Raw genomic sequence first — 17,829 nt, forward strand, 5'->3', positions numbered from 1 at the left:
GAAAACATAATGCCCCTCTACTATCATTTTTGATATAAGAATTCATTTTATAATGTCAAAAAAGAAAAGCTCTACTTTTTTAAATATTAAAAGAAATGAATTTCTGATTTATGAAAATGAATTTATATAAAAAAAAAAAATCATATTTTAATATTAAAAGATCATTATTTAGTATTAGAAAATCATTCTTTAATATTAGAAAAGGAATTTTGAATATTAGAAATTGAATTTTTAATAAAAAAAAATGTCGTAAAGTTTTGTTCTCAACCGACCATCATTGTCAATTTCTAGACGTAAGTCAATGTGCGAGGCAGAATAATGTTTTTATGGTATCCTTTATTAAAAGTTCGATTGGATAGATGCCTCCAACATACTAACTTACATTAAATTATTAATCTATATAGAGGAAAGCAAAGTCAAAGATAGTGTATGAAAGCTACCCGTCGCACATGCACTGTGTTTTTGTAGGATGTATTTCTAATTGTATCCATCTGCCTTTTAGCCTTTTTCAACTGATTGTTAGTTGTGCTGTTACACCACTGTCCCAGGTAAGGGGGAGGGAGAGGATCCCTCTGACATGTTTAACCCCCGCCACATTCTGTATGTTTGTGCCTGTCCCAAGTCAGGAGCCTGTAATTCAGTGGTTGTCGTTTGAAGCGGAGTTGGAGTGACCAGAGAGAATCACCGACTTGCGGCAGAAAAAAAAGGAAATTCTAATCAAAAGATCGTAGTCGAACGTGCTGCCACGAATATTTTTCGAATACCCGATCACAGCGGTGACATGCTAGTAGTTGCTTTAGATGAAATATTTATACCATTTGGCAGCATACAGCCCCTCAACACGAAAAAGAGAACAGTCTGGTCCTATAGCCATGACGATTGCTTTTTAGAAGACGTACCAAATATGTTGTCAATTAAAAAAAAAAGTTTCTTGATTAAATGTTCACTAAGTGAATTATCTGACTAGCTCATTTTTTTAACAAAGTATGAACATTTTTTCATTGGCTTTGATTGAAAAAAAATCGATCTGTCTTTAAGTTTAAAATGAGGAATACTAGTATAAGACATTTAGATTTTTTAATATCCACATCTGATATACAATGCCCACAAAGTAGGAAGTTTCATGTAGTTATTTTGAAGCCTGATCCGGGTTCTAATTGAGTTTTGTTCTCATATGAAGTCGAATGCACCTACAGAATGTTCTCAAAGACAAACAGCACAAATTAACTATATTTCAAAGTTCTTTAACTAGACTTTCAGATATATTGATGCTGTCTGTTCCTTAATAACATACATTCAGAGCCATTAAACAAACAAAAAAACATGAAAAATAGCTAAGGTCAACGTTGACTGAAAAAAATAATGAAATCACAGCTTAATGATAATTTCTATATTTATAGACTCACCATTTTAGAAAGGTTTGTTATAAATCATGTCAGTATCGAAGTAGTGACTACTGAACAGATAAGTTGCTCACGGACTGATAGTCCACCAACAGACTTTTAAATAAAAATTTCCAATTATGTCAGTTTTTCATATGCAAAATCGGTAGTTAATTACACTTTGGGTCATAGCATTGTACTGTGAAAAATGCATAGTTTGGTCATCTGAAACAGTTTGTGAGCCTGCATATATTGAGCAATTTTAATGTTGTTGCAGGAAAATTGAGAAAAATTGCTATCTTAAAATTTCGACTGTAAAATATCCAGAAATAATCATTATATTTCAAACATATTTATATAACACTTTAAATTTTGCTCATACTTTACGATCATCTTAATCAAATATTACATAGCTTTGAAACTCTTCATTTCTGTAGACCCAAAATGGGCCATTAGCGCACCTTCTTCTTTTACTAGTTTTGTCAAATTTCCGATTGGAACATATTGGTAAGGGTGGATTTGCATGGCGGGTGATGCTTAATTTACCATGCATCCGTTGTCGCTCCGTTTGGAGTTTATGCGATTCTTTCGGGTTTGTTTTATTCCTTCATTTGTATCTTCTTCCTAGATGTAAGAGATTTGAACATTAGTATACTACTGCTGCCTCTTATTTAGTTGCTGATGGAATTTTCAACATATCTGAGCACTAGTTCACGCTCCATTTGGAGTATATGTAATTCCCTCTAATTTGTTTTATACCTTGATTTGTATTTTCTTCGTGGATGTATGAGATTTGAGCATCGGTTAAGTACTGCTGCCTTTTATTTTGTTGCTGACAAAACACTAAACCTGTCTGATTACCACCCGTACTTTCTCATCTTGGAGTTTATGCGATTCCTTCTGGTTTTGTACCTCAATTTGTATCTTCTTCTTTGATGAATGAGATTTGAACATCGGTCAATTTCTGCTGTCTCTAATCTGATTGCTGATATACTAGATGTTAGTAATTTTAAAATATGATTCGAATAGCATTTGGCAGACCCAGTAATATAACAAATCTTTAAGGATACATATGTAATTTGGTAATCCACTTACAATGAATGCTGATCCAGTTTTTGATCTTTAAGTGAAATCTAAAGGATCATAGAACAAACTAATGATTGTTCAGGATTTTCTCTTTGGTAAATGTCGTGAAAGTATGCGTCGATGTTCCAAGTGATTCGCCAATACCTAATCGCCCTACCAACGAGATTATATTATATAATTAATAGACAAAACTATGTTGGTTGTAGTTTGACAGCGGGAAAAACACAAGGTCAATATTTGTCATGGAGGAGGTACTGGGTTTTAAATAACTATTGGCTTTTTGACGAAAGATGTTGCATAAGTGTTCATAGCCCCTGAAGTTGTTCAATACCAAAATGTTTGAGTCTCATGGTATAAGTGTATTTATGTTGTCTTTTTCATTTTAAGTCCATAACTTGTTATGATCCAATCCTTTAGTACCTTAAAATTGTGTTTCCAAATTATGGATTTAGTCCAACGGTATTTGTTGTTGACAATGTTCAGGTCTCCAGTAACAACGTGACCAGCCTTAACCCTTTTTATTTGAAAACTGATTTTTCAAACATATATAAACTTGTAATAATGATTGAAAACACCAAATCTAAACTATCAAAATACATTTCAAATTTCAATTAATCAATATAGTCGTATATCATATTATCCACATCACTATTATAGCATCCATCGATGCATGCTCTGTCTAACACAGCAGTATAATAGTTACCAGCATTTGATACAGTAGAGCTCTCAGAGCCACAAGAATCTTCGTCATCCAACTCTTTAGACAAATAATCATAACATCTGAATTCGTCAACAGCATTGTGAAAAGAGTCGTATACAATATCAGAGCTTTCTCTGCATGAATGTTGAAATTCGGTGGTTGAATGATGCGACTCTAACAGAAATGCATTACTTGAGCTTTTCTTTTGCGAATACCTGAGTCTATCATTGTCCGAAAGTTCCAAATATTCGTCGTCTGAGTAATAGAACTTATCATCGTGTGAATCGTCAGAGATTTCTTTGTCTGAATCGTCGGAACTTTCTTCGTCGGAGTCGTCAGAACTTTCACCAAGACTCTGGTTATCATTCGAGGTGTCGGATTCGCATTCATCACAATAATCATATTCATCTTCAAGATCGGAACCACTGTCATAATTTTGGCCGTTTATTTTAGAATATGAATGCACATTTTTCTTCGGGTGTACATAATAATACTTGCTCTGTTGGTAAATACTAGTATCAACGTAACGATCATCGTGATTTCCAAATTGAAATATCTTACTGAAAATCTGACTGAAATAAGAATAAATAGAATTCATGAACATGTTGTTTGTATTTGTGTCTAATTTTGGCTTAGATGCCAAATCCTGTTCAAAATTTCCAAGCCTTAAAATCTTACTTTCATGATTATAAGGTGCGTATCTTAACATCTGATGTAGTGATGGCCTCTTGTGTATGAAGTCTGATGTATTACGGGAATTAAAGCGGTTTGAGGCTATACACTCGGGTTTGTAACTAATAGAAGGAATGTTACTGTTTTGTTGGACAACTGGAAAATGCAAATTCTCTAGCGGAATAGCATTTATTTCCATTCCCATGTCAACTGATTTTAAAGGTTTCATATTTAGGTAGTGTTTTGTTTTTTCGGATTCTGATTTTAAGATTATAGAAGTTGAATCGGGCTTGATTGTAGCGCATGGACTTCCTTTGATAGTTTCGACCGGTTTTATATGTTGATCATTGCACTCTAACTTTTTGTTGTCACTTGATATGCAATCTGTAATGCATTCGATATGATTATTTGAATGGCTTTGAACAACTGGCACAGTAAATATATCCTTATTCATATCTTTTGGGTCACTTGTATCTTGGATTTGGATGCTGTCAACCTTGCTATGCCAAACACCTCCAGGATTTTTACCTTTCAATATATGTACATCGGTACCTCCGTTTGTCGAAGAGCGTTTCCTTGAATCTATGCTATAGGTGATATAAACTGAAATTTCTGTACATTTCCTTAATTTTTCAAGGTGCCTGAATATCCACAATCTCCTATTATCTGCTGTCCACCATTTTCCATTCTCCTTCATGACACTTATATTTGGAATGCTGCCAATGTTAATTTTTCCCTCGGCTAAATCATCAAGTGTTTCTCCGATAGTTGTATTTGCATGCCTCGTACATCTCCCAAAGTTGCTACTAATTGATGCTTGTGTAAAGTAAATTTCAGACGGTCGCAACTTCATCGTTTACGGACTCGTAATCAATAATATTAAAACAAATACAAACAGTCGGACACCATGCAACAGATATATACGAGTTCTCAGAATTGAAAGCTGTACTTTCATTTTCAATTTAAGAATATGCACTGAACAAAAATAAAAGAAAAAAATAGAATGAAAACCCAACAAACGATAAATTACTTAAGTGAACAGTCACACTCTGTTTGACTGGTTTGATATCTAGCATAATAAGTGATAAGGTCAATAATTGTTTTTTATTTGAGACCTCAAAAACAGAAACCTATTGGATATGTGCCAGAAGTACGAGACGAGATATAATAAGTATATGTATAGTATACTGAATACACTATCGTTAGTATATACATATCTTTAAAACAAATCTTGTTTGAAATTCGTATCTGTGCAGCGTACTTATAACAGACGATGGCACATACAAAATATATATAATATTTGAGATACAACCTTACCTAATAAGTTTACCATGTTAATGGGGGAAAATTGTGAATCAAACAAGGTATTTGAGTTTGAACAGTCAAGTTCATCATAATCATCGTTAATGCTTTTGAATGAAATTAATCCCATAATACAACAGAAAAAAATAGTTCACAGAAATTTCAAATATATATTTTAAGCGAATAATGAAGTACATCATTAGAACTAAAACTGTCTATCAATCATGTAACGTAAGGGATGTGACAAAAAAAAAATAATTGAATTAAACAAACAAAATAAATTAGATTAGCCAGTCTTCTTTTGGCAACCGAGATAAACTATTGTGAAGAAAGTATTCGACAATATTCCATATTTAGGAACATATCATTATACACTGATTTGATTTGTTTAACATTTTGAGTCCCATTAGAAAATGAGGATGAATTAGTTACTTGTGGTCCCCTCAAAGAGTTGTAACAATGGCATTTTACACGGAGAGAGTGTAATATGGATACTTATATGTCCAGTCTTCAAAATGTTGTAGCTAGATCAGATGCTTCGAGAGAGAGAGAGAGAGAGAGAGAGAGAGAGAGAGAGAGAGAGAGAGAGAGAGAGAGAGAGAGAGAGAGAGCATCTGATCTAGCTACAACATTTTGAAGACTGGACATATAAGTATCCATATAACAATTTTGCTGCGTCTTGATTGACCTTCATTAGAAACGACAAAAAACGAACATGTTAATGTTAAGTATGTGTATATACTTTTAAAATGAGCTAAATGAACAAAACGGAACTTAAAAGAATACACAAAACCAAACAAGGTCAACGCTGATTGGGGTAGTTTGAGTTTCTTTTAAATTCATCATGTTAGATGCAGGGTATATACAGTCCACATACAGCAGCATGGACTCAGTGTTAGTTAATATATAGAACATTTAAAAAAGTATAAGGGCGTGTCCGTCATATATCAAATGATTTAAGCTCACTTTTTATGCTACGTATTATTACAAGTCTGAGGGTGCAAAATGGAGAGAGAAAAACAGATAACTATTATTTATATAACCAATGCTGTCATGATAATTTACTGATTATTGTACACAAATGTTTTTGTAAAGAGTAAAAAGTAAAAACACAAAAATACTGAACTTAGAGGAAAATCAATTTGGAAAGTCCATAATCACATGGAAATTTCAAATAACAAAACGCATCAAAACGAATGGACAAGAACTGTCATATTCCTGACTTGGTACAGGCATTTTCAAATGTAGAAAATGGTGGATTAAACCTGGTTTTATAGCGCTAACCCTCTCACTTTGGTGACAGTCTCATCAAATTCCGTTATATTTACATTGATGCGTTAACTAAACAGACACAATAAATAAATATTCAAAATATGGGTACATCAGTCATCATCGTATAACAATTTTAAAAGGGACAATTTAACAGAACACAAAAACATCTATCTACAAACACATTCATTGATTTGTGTGCCTGACGTCAGAAAATTTTATACGTCACATAAATTTGTCGTTCAATGTGCATGCAAACAATTTTAAATTTTACATAGGCAATGTTAACAATATATATAAAATTTATAAGAATCCACAAATAGTAAACGAATTTTAGTGATTCAGGCGTAATACCATTAGCGGTAATCTTCGAGACTTAAATGTGTGAAAATCAAAAGCTTATTAAAAATGGACAAAATGCACTTCTGGCGTATTAAAAATTTTAAACTTGTTGTCTTTTGTTAGCTTTTATTCGTGTGTTTCTTTGTCAATTGTGTTCTCCTATTTATTTATATTGTAGTCCTGTAATGTTGTGTTGTCATTTTAATGTTATATTTCACATGGTCATAAAAGAGGGAGGTTTGACATGCCACAAAACCAGGTTCAACCCACCATTTTTTCCTTTAAAAATGTCCTGTAACAAGTCAGAAATATGGCCATTGTTATATTATAGTTCGTTTCTGTGTGTGTTACATTTTAACGTTGTGTTTCCGTTGTGTCGTTTGTTTTCTCTTATTTTTGAGTGTGAATTCACATTACTATAAGACGTGTCACGATACTTATCTATCCCAAATTCATGTATCTGGTTTTGATGTTATATTTGTTATTCTTAAAGGATTTTGTCTAATGCTTAGTCCGGTTCTGTGTTCGTGTGTGTGTTACATTTTAATGTTGTGTCGTTGTTCGTTTATATTTAATGCGTTTCCCTCAGTTTTAGTTTGTTACCCCGATTTTGTTTTTTTAGTCCATGGATTTATGAGTTCTGAACAGCGGTATACTACTGTTGCCTTTATCAAACTAATGAAGAGCTTATTAACTTACAATACCCTTCCCTTTTCACGGATGTGACCTACCGAATTAGACTATTTACCGGATTTGTAATAACATAAGCAACACGACTGATGCCACATATGGAGCAGGATCTGCTCACCCTTCCGGAGCACCTGAGATCACCCCAAGTTTTGGGTGTGGTTCGTGTTGCTTAGTCTTAAGTTTTCTATGTTGTGTCTTCTGTACTTTTATTTGTTACTTTGTCTTTTCATTTTTAGCCATGGCGTTGTCAGTTTAATTTCGATCTATGAGTTAGACTATCTGGTTTCTTTCGTCCCTCTTTTACAAATAATATGCAACATTTTCCTATATATATTAAAAAAAATTAAAATGTGTGTTCAAACATAATTTTATACTAGTATATAGATGTTGTAAAAACTATATATTAAAAAATGAATAAACAATTGTACATCGAAACTCGGACAAAGAATTAGGGTTTTGAATGTAGAAGATTACCGGTGCTCGAACGACAACGTATGAAACATACACAGCCCAGTAGTACCGTTGAAGAACAAATGGTGAATTTAGTTTTTATGTGGATTTTCATGTTCTGAACAAGAAAACTGAGCCTCTTTTATTTGGAATTCCACACATGTGTGACCTTATGTATACGTAATCTGATGTTAAGCCTGAACTGTATTTAACGATCGATCTCTGTTTAGACCTTGCCACAAAATGCCAGAAGGCATTCATCACACACGAGAGAGTATATGAATTCATGACTAGCATTAAATTGATATGATGAATTTACCAAATGAAGTTCCAGTGTTAAAGGATCAAAGTGCTGAAAATTCGAAATATCAAAATTGCCTTAGCTAACATAAATACTTTATAATTTTTTTCGAAAAATCTTGTAAGGCAAAATATTACTAATATAGATATTTTGTATTGGAATTTACATGTCGTGCTCCTCCTTCCCTTTTAGAAAAATGTGAGATTAAACTGGACATTTGTCTTTCCAGATTATGACACGCTATTCATGCTTTAAGTGGATGCACCTGAATATTCTATGGAATATGCGCGGTGTCAGATTCAAAATGGAATAGAGCACCCAATGGTTATAGCGGATGATATTTGCGTTGTTCTGAACTTAAATGACATATTACTGTATTAGCTCTAGTTGCTTGTATGTAGCAATTTGAACATTACATGGTTAATCTTGACAATATCTGTGAAGTACCTGCAGAAAATGAAAGACTGTAGATGACTGTAAAGGTCGTCGAGGAAGACGGAGTATATTACTCCATAAATACAATTTCAAGATTATACACCGTATAGGCATAACAAATATTATTATCGATTTTCTGACAACAGTATACAAACTCAACACCGACAAATTAAACCAACTTTGGCATAACAAGTGTACAAATAAAATAAAAAAGAGTACACTGAAACGGTATTTTCTAAAAAGAAAGTGAGGAGATTATAATTGCAAAATGTACAACAAGTCATATTCCAGAACTAGAACTAATAATTATCAAAGGTACAAATCTTATAATTTAATACGCGAGTCGCGCGTTGCGTCTACATAAGACTCATTGATTGACGCTCAGATCAAAACAATTATAAAGCCAAACAAGTACAAAGTTGCAGAGCATTGAGAACCAATAATTCCAAAACGTTGTGCCAAATACGGCTAAGGTAATCTATGCCTGCTAGAAGAAAACTAAAGATTTATTGAAATAATAAGAGTGTCGATATCTGTAATTATAAGTTGAACAGAGGGAGATTAACCAGATGTTCAAGTTTTAGCCACTTCTAATTGTTGACGTATTAGAAGTTGGGGTTATTAGCTTTTTTTCTCTCAAAAGGATATATACATCATCATTAAATGAGAAATAGACTGCCGGTTTATTGTCCTTCAATGTATGAGGATATTAAACGATATGTGCAACCTTGAGCGAAAAGGAATCATAGTGCTGAATGACCATTTCTTAAATTTCAAATAAATAACGACATAGTTAGTAGATGTTATATAGACATACTTAGTGGTTTACTTAGTACTTTAGATGCTTTCAAATGGATCGGTCGAAAAGTGTGAACTTTGTCATTCTCAAACATATACTTAATGTTTAATGTCACCCAAATAACTGAATGCATTCTATAACCAAGAGTCATGATGGCATTCCAAGCCACTTCTGCCATACCGAGCTAATTGATTTCTCATAATTTGTCTTAGGTAGCAATACACAGTTAGAAGTTTAGTTTCGCATTATGGCCCTATCTTTTGTATCTAAGAAATACAGATTGTTGCCATGGTTACACCCAAAAGGGATTATATTTCATCCTTATGACCATTAGAAATCAAATCTATGGAAGATTATCTTTCTATAAGTATATAGATGCATAACACACATATAAAGCCTTCTTTGTTAGACAGGAGGGGAAAGACAAGGCCGTAGCGCATGTTCCTTTAAAGTGAAAAATTTTTGTGCTTTTTTTTTAGGGGGTTCGAGTGCCTGAAACGGGAGAAGCTTATTTCAGCATTACTATTTATAATAAAAAAATTTAAAAAAATATAACAGAAATGCATTTTTTTATAAACTAGCCTAGTAAGTAACAAAACAAGTTTCAATATTAAAGTTAATCTCTGTTGGTCAACCAAAACTGTACTATCGAAAAGCTTCAACACACGTTCTTATGTATATATATATATATATATATTATGCTTATGTCCAATAGCAAGTTATAAGCTTCTAAAAGACAAGAACGTGTTATAAGCATCAATTTATATATATATTTATTATACATATCATTAACGGTTTAACCATAAGAATAGGTACAGATAGGACAGTTGACCAACTTTTTTACTTAAATTCCACTGGAAGACATGTCAACCTACCTGGACACATTATTCTACCACATTTCAAGTCATTGGTGACCTACTGGGGTTCGAACCCACGACCTACCGCACTAGAATCAATGGAACACGCTAGCATACAACCAGACAATGTTTATCATAATAAAAAAAAGAAACACGAACAAAATAATTTCAACAATACCAAAAATATATTTCATACTTTTATTAAAGATAAATAAAAATCCTGAATTGGCTTATACATTAAAGACTTCCACAGAAAAGGCGCTTCATGATTTTGTTTAAATTAATTATAAATAATTATTATATTTTTAGTCAATGCATCATTTTATCGATTAGCATTTGTTTCAGTGAGTTGATAGTGTAAGCATTGGTAACTATAGCGTTATCGTTTCAAAGATAAACCAAGGAAAGTAATAAGCCAGTATACTTATAGGGGGTGTTTATACTCATGAGTTACCTTTTTCATCTTTTTTTCTCTTATAAGAACCCGTCTTCAACCAGTTTTGTAACGACATTAAGATTTATTGTTTCAATTTTTTTTTAATGATTTGTATTCGGAACACTTATTTTTTTCTGTTGCCATAGTTAAGCGTCCTTAAGTTCAAAGGGCACAAACCGAAACTATAGCGACTACGTCGGAAAAATATTAATTTTCTCGAACCATTTAGGTCACGGAAATTCCAAAATATGGCATCAGTAAGGAGAGATAACAAATAATGTGAATACTTAGAACCAAGTTCTTATTTCCAACAGAGGGGCACTCAACCTATATCAATATGTGCATGAAGCAAATTGGTTTGCTAGATACTGAATGGTAATCCTACAAGAAAGTTTGAACCTGTGCACATATACTTAAAATAAGATAAAAAAAAAAATATTTCTTTTTCAGGACTTCTGATCCAACCATGTAGTATGGCATGTTATTGAGATATGGTTTTGGTCGAGGGATGTTCATGAAGGACCTGTAGTACAAAGTGTATCACTGGATTTAGCTCTTTGTCTAAGTGTATTATTAAAGTACTTTGCTTTGAGCTCAGTTTATTGTTATGCAATTCATTCTTTGTGAAATAAAGATTTGACAGACAACTCTCATGAACAAGGATTTGTCAAAGTACATGCATTATCATCTCTATGTACAATGTAAGTAGTAGGGAGATTAAAGCATTCTATTTCGATTTGAACCAAACATTATATGTCAAGTGACCAAATTTAAAAAAAAAAAGAACAAATTTACCCGACAATGCTACTCCCGCTACTAGCAATATGATGCAAGGTTGTTTTAATACATCTGTACTGCCTATTGATGACTCGGTCCTGAGTGTAAATGGTCCTTCAATTATGTTTAAAAAAAACTAAGTCCTTTCTGGCCTAATCGATTTCTAAAACTATATTTCATTGTACATGTTCAACTTTTTCATTCATTTGTTTATTTCTTGATTTGTATGAATTAACATTGTTACAGTAAATGTTAATTACTACACTTTTCTACCACAACAAATATTGTATTGGTTTGGTACATGTATCACTTATATTTGTATCCATATAACAACAAAAAAAATGAAAAGAGAATAATTGTGCATTTTGAATACTATAACTTTTTAGATATTTTGACATATTAAGACTAATCAAGTAAATGTTGATAATATCCACTTGACATGCTTGAAATTCTTTCAGATTAGTTTTGGAGCAGTTATGAGTCTTTGAAGCATGCTCACTAAGGTTCTTTTAGTGAAATCATTTTCATATTGGTCAAAATTGTTCTTTGCTTCGACCAGCTATAGAGGAGATATTATCGAAGAAATGATAAAAATCAACACAAAGGTTTACTTCCTAGCTCATCTAGCCCCAAGCATCGTGCATGTCAGGCATTGTCATTACTAAAAACCAATGAATGTATTCTAATCTGAGGAACAATTCGGCATTTTAATAATTTTTTACTAATGATACTGACGATCCACCACAAAGTAATATAAATAGAACCATACAAATAGTAAGCAAATACATATAAAAAAGATGTGGTATGATTGCCAATGAGACAATTCTCCAAAAGAGATCAAAATGACACAGAAATTAACATTTGCAGGTCACCGTACGGCCATCAATGAGCAAAGCCAATACCGCATTATCAGCTATAAAAGGCCCTGAAATGACAATGTAAAACAATTCAAACGAGAAAACTAACGGCCTTATTTATGTACAAAAAAATAAACGAAAAACTAATATGCAACACACAAACAAACGACAACCACTGAATTACAGGCTCCTTATATCATGGTCTCAAATCTAGATATCATCTCCCATTTAGAAAAAAAAAATGAACCTATCATGCGTTGCTCTCCTAGCTACTAAATGTATCCAAAATCAAACATGTGGAACATATTCTATTATAATCATTTAGTAAGTAATCCAATTACTGTCTCTTCCATGCCCGTCTTTAGCATAAAATCTAAATATTAAATAAACAACACTCCTAATGCTCAGATTAGTTGTCATCGTGCAACACAGTTAATAACATCATATAGGAAAAACATAGAACTCCTTTTGTCATAAGACACTGTCAAGCATCCAAACATACTATCCACACTCATCTGTGTCCACGCTTGTTATATAGAAAAAAATTGTTTCATCGAATTTGTTTTCTTGCTATACAAGTAAAAATATAAAATTTCATTAAAATTCCTTTATGAAAAATGTATTATAAGGATATTTCCCTTACTAGTATATTGCGTAGTTAAGAAAAAATCAAACACAAACAAATATTTGGTATTTGTTTAAGCAATATGAATAATGCAATAAATCACTTATTTTTCTCTGTTTGGAGAAAAAGTCTTACAAATGAATTGCCATTATGTCTCCAAACTTACAGAAGCAGGGTAGATAATTAAGTTGCTAACATAAAATGTTATTATTCGCGACGTCAGACTGCGACATATTGGGAAAAGATGCATTTTTCGATTGATATTAATCATAAGCTTGAAAACAAGTATATAGACCCCTCTTTTCTTTTAATGATATTCGACCAATACAGTATGAATATGATGGTATGTGTTCCAATTTTTGGAGAAATCACCGATTTTACTTTTATAAATAAGATAAATATGCAGCAGAAAATGCCATTTTTTCTAATATAACTTTTGTAAAGAAGACATTCCAAATCTTTTTACGAAAACCCACATGCTTCTATCTTCTGAAACACCAACACGTCGTTTTCCTCTTATAGTTCCTTTGGTTTTAGTTTGTTACCCGGAATTTTTTTCTCTCAATCCATTTATGAATTTTGATGAGCGGTGTACTACTGTTGCCTTTATTTATACAATTAGTTGTATGTTCTTTATGGATGTAAGAGATTTTAATATCAGTATACTACTGCTGCCTCTTATTAGATTACTGATAAAGTAGATTTTAATAGTTTTGACTGATGCTTCGTAGAGAATTTGTCAAATCCAGTAATATAACTAACTTGTAAGGATACTTATGTTAATTTGTTATCCACTACAGTGAAGTCCGATCTAACTTTTCAACTTAAGTTTAAATGTAAAGGATCATAGAACAGATATATGATTGTTCAATATTTTCTATTTGATAGGTTTCGGTGGAGTATAATTTGAGTTTCTAAGTGATAAGCCAACTGATGTATATATCAAGCAGTTTACACGCAAAACGATGTTGTTGGGGTTTAACAGTGGGTTACACACCATACTTGTCATAGAGGAAGGATATGTGATAGGCAACATTTGGGTCCTTGAAAATAGATGTAGCAATCGTGTTCATATACCTCTTTAGTTGCTTAATTATACTTTTTATCAACACAGCTTAATATATTCACAAAGTGTATCTATGCTTTCGTATTTCACGCTAAATCCATTGCTTGGTATACTCTTCGACTGAACACTTTAACATCTAAAGTTATTTTTTAAATCTAAATCAATGGATTTAGGCTTACCACGGTATTAACACCTTTGATGAGAACATTTATCAGTGTTGTCGACAATGTTTAGGTCACAATTAACGTGATCATTCAAAAACTGGTTGCATGATTCAATTAACAATATCAATTTTATTGGTATTCATTAGAATGTAAAATCTAGAATATGTTTAAAATTTCAATCAATCAGTATAGTCATATATCATATTATCCACATCACTATTATAATATCCTGCGAGGTAAGCTCTGTCTAACACAGCAGTATAATGGTCATCATAACTGTCTATATTTGATATGGCGGGGTCTTCCATGTTCAAATATTTAAATGAATTATTTTGTTCGTCGTAAAAATCACATGAATTTTCCTCATCACAACCATTAGACAAATATCCTTCTTTCTTGTATGTAAGATCATAACATCTGAATTCATCAACAGAATAGTCAAAAGAGTCCTGGGAAATATCGGAGAATTCTCTTGTTGAATCTTTCAGAAGTGCATTTTTTGAGATTTTCTTTGGTGAACAATCATCATAGTCTGAAAGGTCTGAATTTTCTTCGTCTGATTCACAGGAATCATCATCACTTGATTCGTCGGAAGTTTCTTCGTCTGATTCGTCGGAACTTTCACCAAACGCTTTTATTTCAATGTTATCAGGTCTCTGACTATCATCCGAGATGTCGGATTCGTATTCATAACAATATTCATATTCATCTTCAACATCGGGGACAGTGTTATGATTGTAGTCGTTTATTTTGGGACAGGAATAGGCATTCTTCTTTGGATAAAAAGAATAATACTTCTCGTAGTGTTGGTAAATACTAGTAGGCAAGAAAGGGTCATCGGTTATAGTAAATCGTTCTTTCGAACTGAAATAAGAACTATTAAAATCAATGTGCATGTTACCTGTGTATCTCTTATATATTGTCTTACACGCCATAGCCTGTTTCAAAGTTCCAATACTTGAATACTTATGAACACGTTTATAAGGTGTGTATCTGAGACTCTGATGAGATGACGAACTTTTGGGTAGAAAGTCTAAAGTATTTTGTGAATCAACAGGACATGATAATACAAAGTCGGTTTTGTTAATAGCACAAGAAATATTTTGGCGAACAAACGAAAAAGGTGAATTTTCTGAAGGAGTATGGTGCCTTTTCGTTGCCATGTCATCTGATTTTAAAGCCATACTTAGGTATTTTTTTAATTTTGCAGCTTCTGATTTATAGACACTAGAAATCCGATCAGGCATGATCATGCTGTGTGAACTCCCTTTGTTACGTTCAACCGGTTTTATAGGTACATCATTACACTCTAATATTTTGTTGTCACTGAATGTGCCTCCAATTTGGTTGTTTGCATGATGTTTAACACCTAGTCCAGTAAATACATCCTTGTTGTTGTGTTTATCTGGTATTTTAATACTTTCAACCTTTCTGTGCCAAAAACCTCCAGGACTTCTACCCCTACAGATACTGACGTCGGTACCACCGTTTGTTGACGAGCGTTTCCTAGAATCTATGCTGAAGATGATAGCAACTGGAATTTCTGTACATTTCTGTAATTTTTCAAGGTGCCTGAATATCCACAATCTCCTATTATCTGCTGTCCACCATTTTCCATTCTCCTTCATAACACTTATTTTTGGAATGCTTCCAATGCCAATTCGTCCCTCAACCAAATCATCTAGAGTTTCTCCGATTTCTTTACTTTTATGACTGGTACGCCTACCAAATATGCTACTTATCGAAGACTGTGTAAAGTAAATCTCAGACGGTCGCAAATTCATTTTTTTACTCTATATGAATAAGGAAATAATATTGTCAACTTTAAATCAATACCATTGGCACGTCAAAATACAGGACTAATTCAAGTTTTCAGAATTCAAGTTACTTTCATTATCAGTTTTATAGGGTTATTGCATGAATATTGGGGAATATTGTCCCGAGTAGAATTTTATATTGCACGAGCTTGCGAGTGCAATATATGTTCTACGAGGGACAATATTCCCCAATATTCATGCAATAACCCTTTTATTGTATAGTAATATAATATTTAAAAGTACTAACTGGTTTAAACTAAGATTTTGTCGTTGATGACGTCATGAATTTTGAGGATTTATTGCACTAGTGCAATATTAGAATTTATTGCACGCTAACTTTTGGTTACTTTCTGTTGGAAATATTATATTGCTATACAATAATATCGTATACACCATTAGGCATGATTGTTATCGATAAATTTTGCCCTACATTAGAAATTATTCATCCCATTATACACCTTTGGTGATATATAAACGAAATTTATTAATTTCTTTGGGAGGACGAAACCTGCTTTACTTAATTTTCAATAAAGCAGCTTGTCGTAAACTAGCTGTGTTCCTCTTTTTTTTATTGTTCTTTTTATTATATGAGGTAGACTTCAGACAGTTTAGATAGGAGCTTCTCTGAGGAAAAATGAAACGAAGCTATAATTGTCCTCTAACTTACCGTTTCCAAAGGCGGATCCAGTGTGTGTAGGGAGTGGGGGAGGGGGCTAGGGTCCCTAGGGTCCCGCCCCCTTTTGATGTGAAAATTCGCTTGATTTCATAGGCAAACAAGAATGTGTCCTCAGTACACGAATGCCCCACTCGCACTATCATTTTCTATGTTCAGTGGACCGTGAAATTGGGGTAAAATCTCTAATTTGGCATTAAAATTAGAAAGATCATATCATAGGGAACATGTGTACCAAGTTTGAAGTCGATTGGACTTCAACTTCATCAAAAACTACCTCGACCAAAAACTTTAACCTGAAGCGGGACAGACGGACGAACGAACGAACGAACGGACGCACAGACCAGAAAACATAATGCCCCTCTACTATCGTAGGTGGGGCATAAAAATCAAGTGAATGTTTTACACTTCAAGAGGGTTGGACCCTACCCCCCCCCCCTTTTAGTAAGAAATTCGCTTTATTTCATAGGGAATCATTGGAGCATGACGGGATCGCAGGAGGTGGGTTCCCAACCCAGAGTAAAGGGGGGTCCAACTATATGCTCCAATTCAAATGCATTGATCGTCCAAAAAAGGGGAGATTGGACCCCCTGGATCCGACACTGGAGCGCCCCCGCCGCTATGAAAAGTTCTGGATCCGCCACTGGTTTCAGTCTTGCTTTTTCAAAAAAATTGTAGGGTTTCCGCGGAACCTAGTGTCTCGCCTACATTCTCTGTTAATTGCAGGCTCAACAAAAATGAAATAATAAATCAATAAAAATATTTCTCTTGATACTATCTTTTGATTGTAAGAAGCTTCTGTCCAAGTTTGGTAAAAATCCAGGATAGTTTATGAATCTAATAAATGTTAAAAAAAAACTTTAACTGCAGCCCGAATGTAATGTTAACTGGAAGAAAACAAAATTTCCTTCTGGATACAAGTATTTGATCATAAACAAGCGTCTGTCCAAGTTTGGTACAAATCAAAAATAGTATAAGAAAGTTATTAAAATTTTAAAAAGTTTAACCAAAGAGTGAATGTGTTGTTTCCTGGCAGAAAATCTAAGTCCATTTCAAAGTAAAACACAAAAAAAAAAATAGATTTATTTTTTTACAAAATTTCCTTCTGGATACTAGCTGTTGATCATGA

At 33.2% G+C, this 17,829-nt stretch overlaps 2 protein-coding genes across 2 annotated transcripts; both read right to left on the bottom strand.

Moving 5' to 3' along the window:
- Positions 1–3,073: 3,073 nt before the first annotated feature.
- Positions 3,074–4,718, bottom strand: LOC143054054 (uncharacterized). Its single transcript, XM_076226951.1, has one exon. The coding sequence runs from the start codon at positions 4,691–4,693 to the stop codon at positions 3,080–3,082; it is 1,614 nt and encodes a 537-aa protein (XP_076083066.1). The 5' UTR covers positions 4,694–4,718; the 3' UTR covers positions 3,074–3,079.
- An 8,562-nt stretch (positions 4,719–13,280) lies between these two features.
- Positions 13,281–16,038, bottom strand: LOC143050259 (uncharacterized). The gene has a single exon (XM_076223809.1). It carries the CDS (start codon positions 15,992–15,994, stop codon positions 14,390–14,392), a length of 1,605 nt encoding a protein of 534 aa, XP_076079924.1. The 5' UTR covers positions 15,995–16,038; the 3' UTR covers positions 13,281–14,389.
- Between the last annotated feature and the right edge of the window lie 1,791 nt (positions 16,039–17,829).

The sequence above is a fragment of the Mytilus galloprovincialis genome, chromosome 1 (genome assembly GCF_965363235.1).
Source record: "Mytilus galloprovincialis chromosome 1, xbMytGall1.hap1.1, whole genome shotgun sequence".
Classification (NCBI taxonomy): Eukaryota; Metazoa; Mollusca; class Bivalvia; order Mytilida; family Mytilidae; genus Mytilus; species Mytilus galloprovincialis.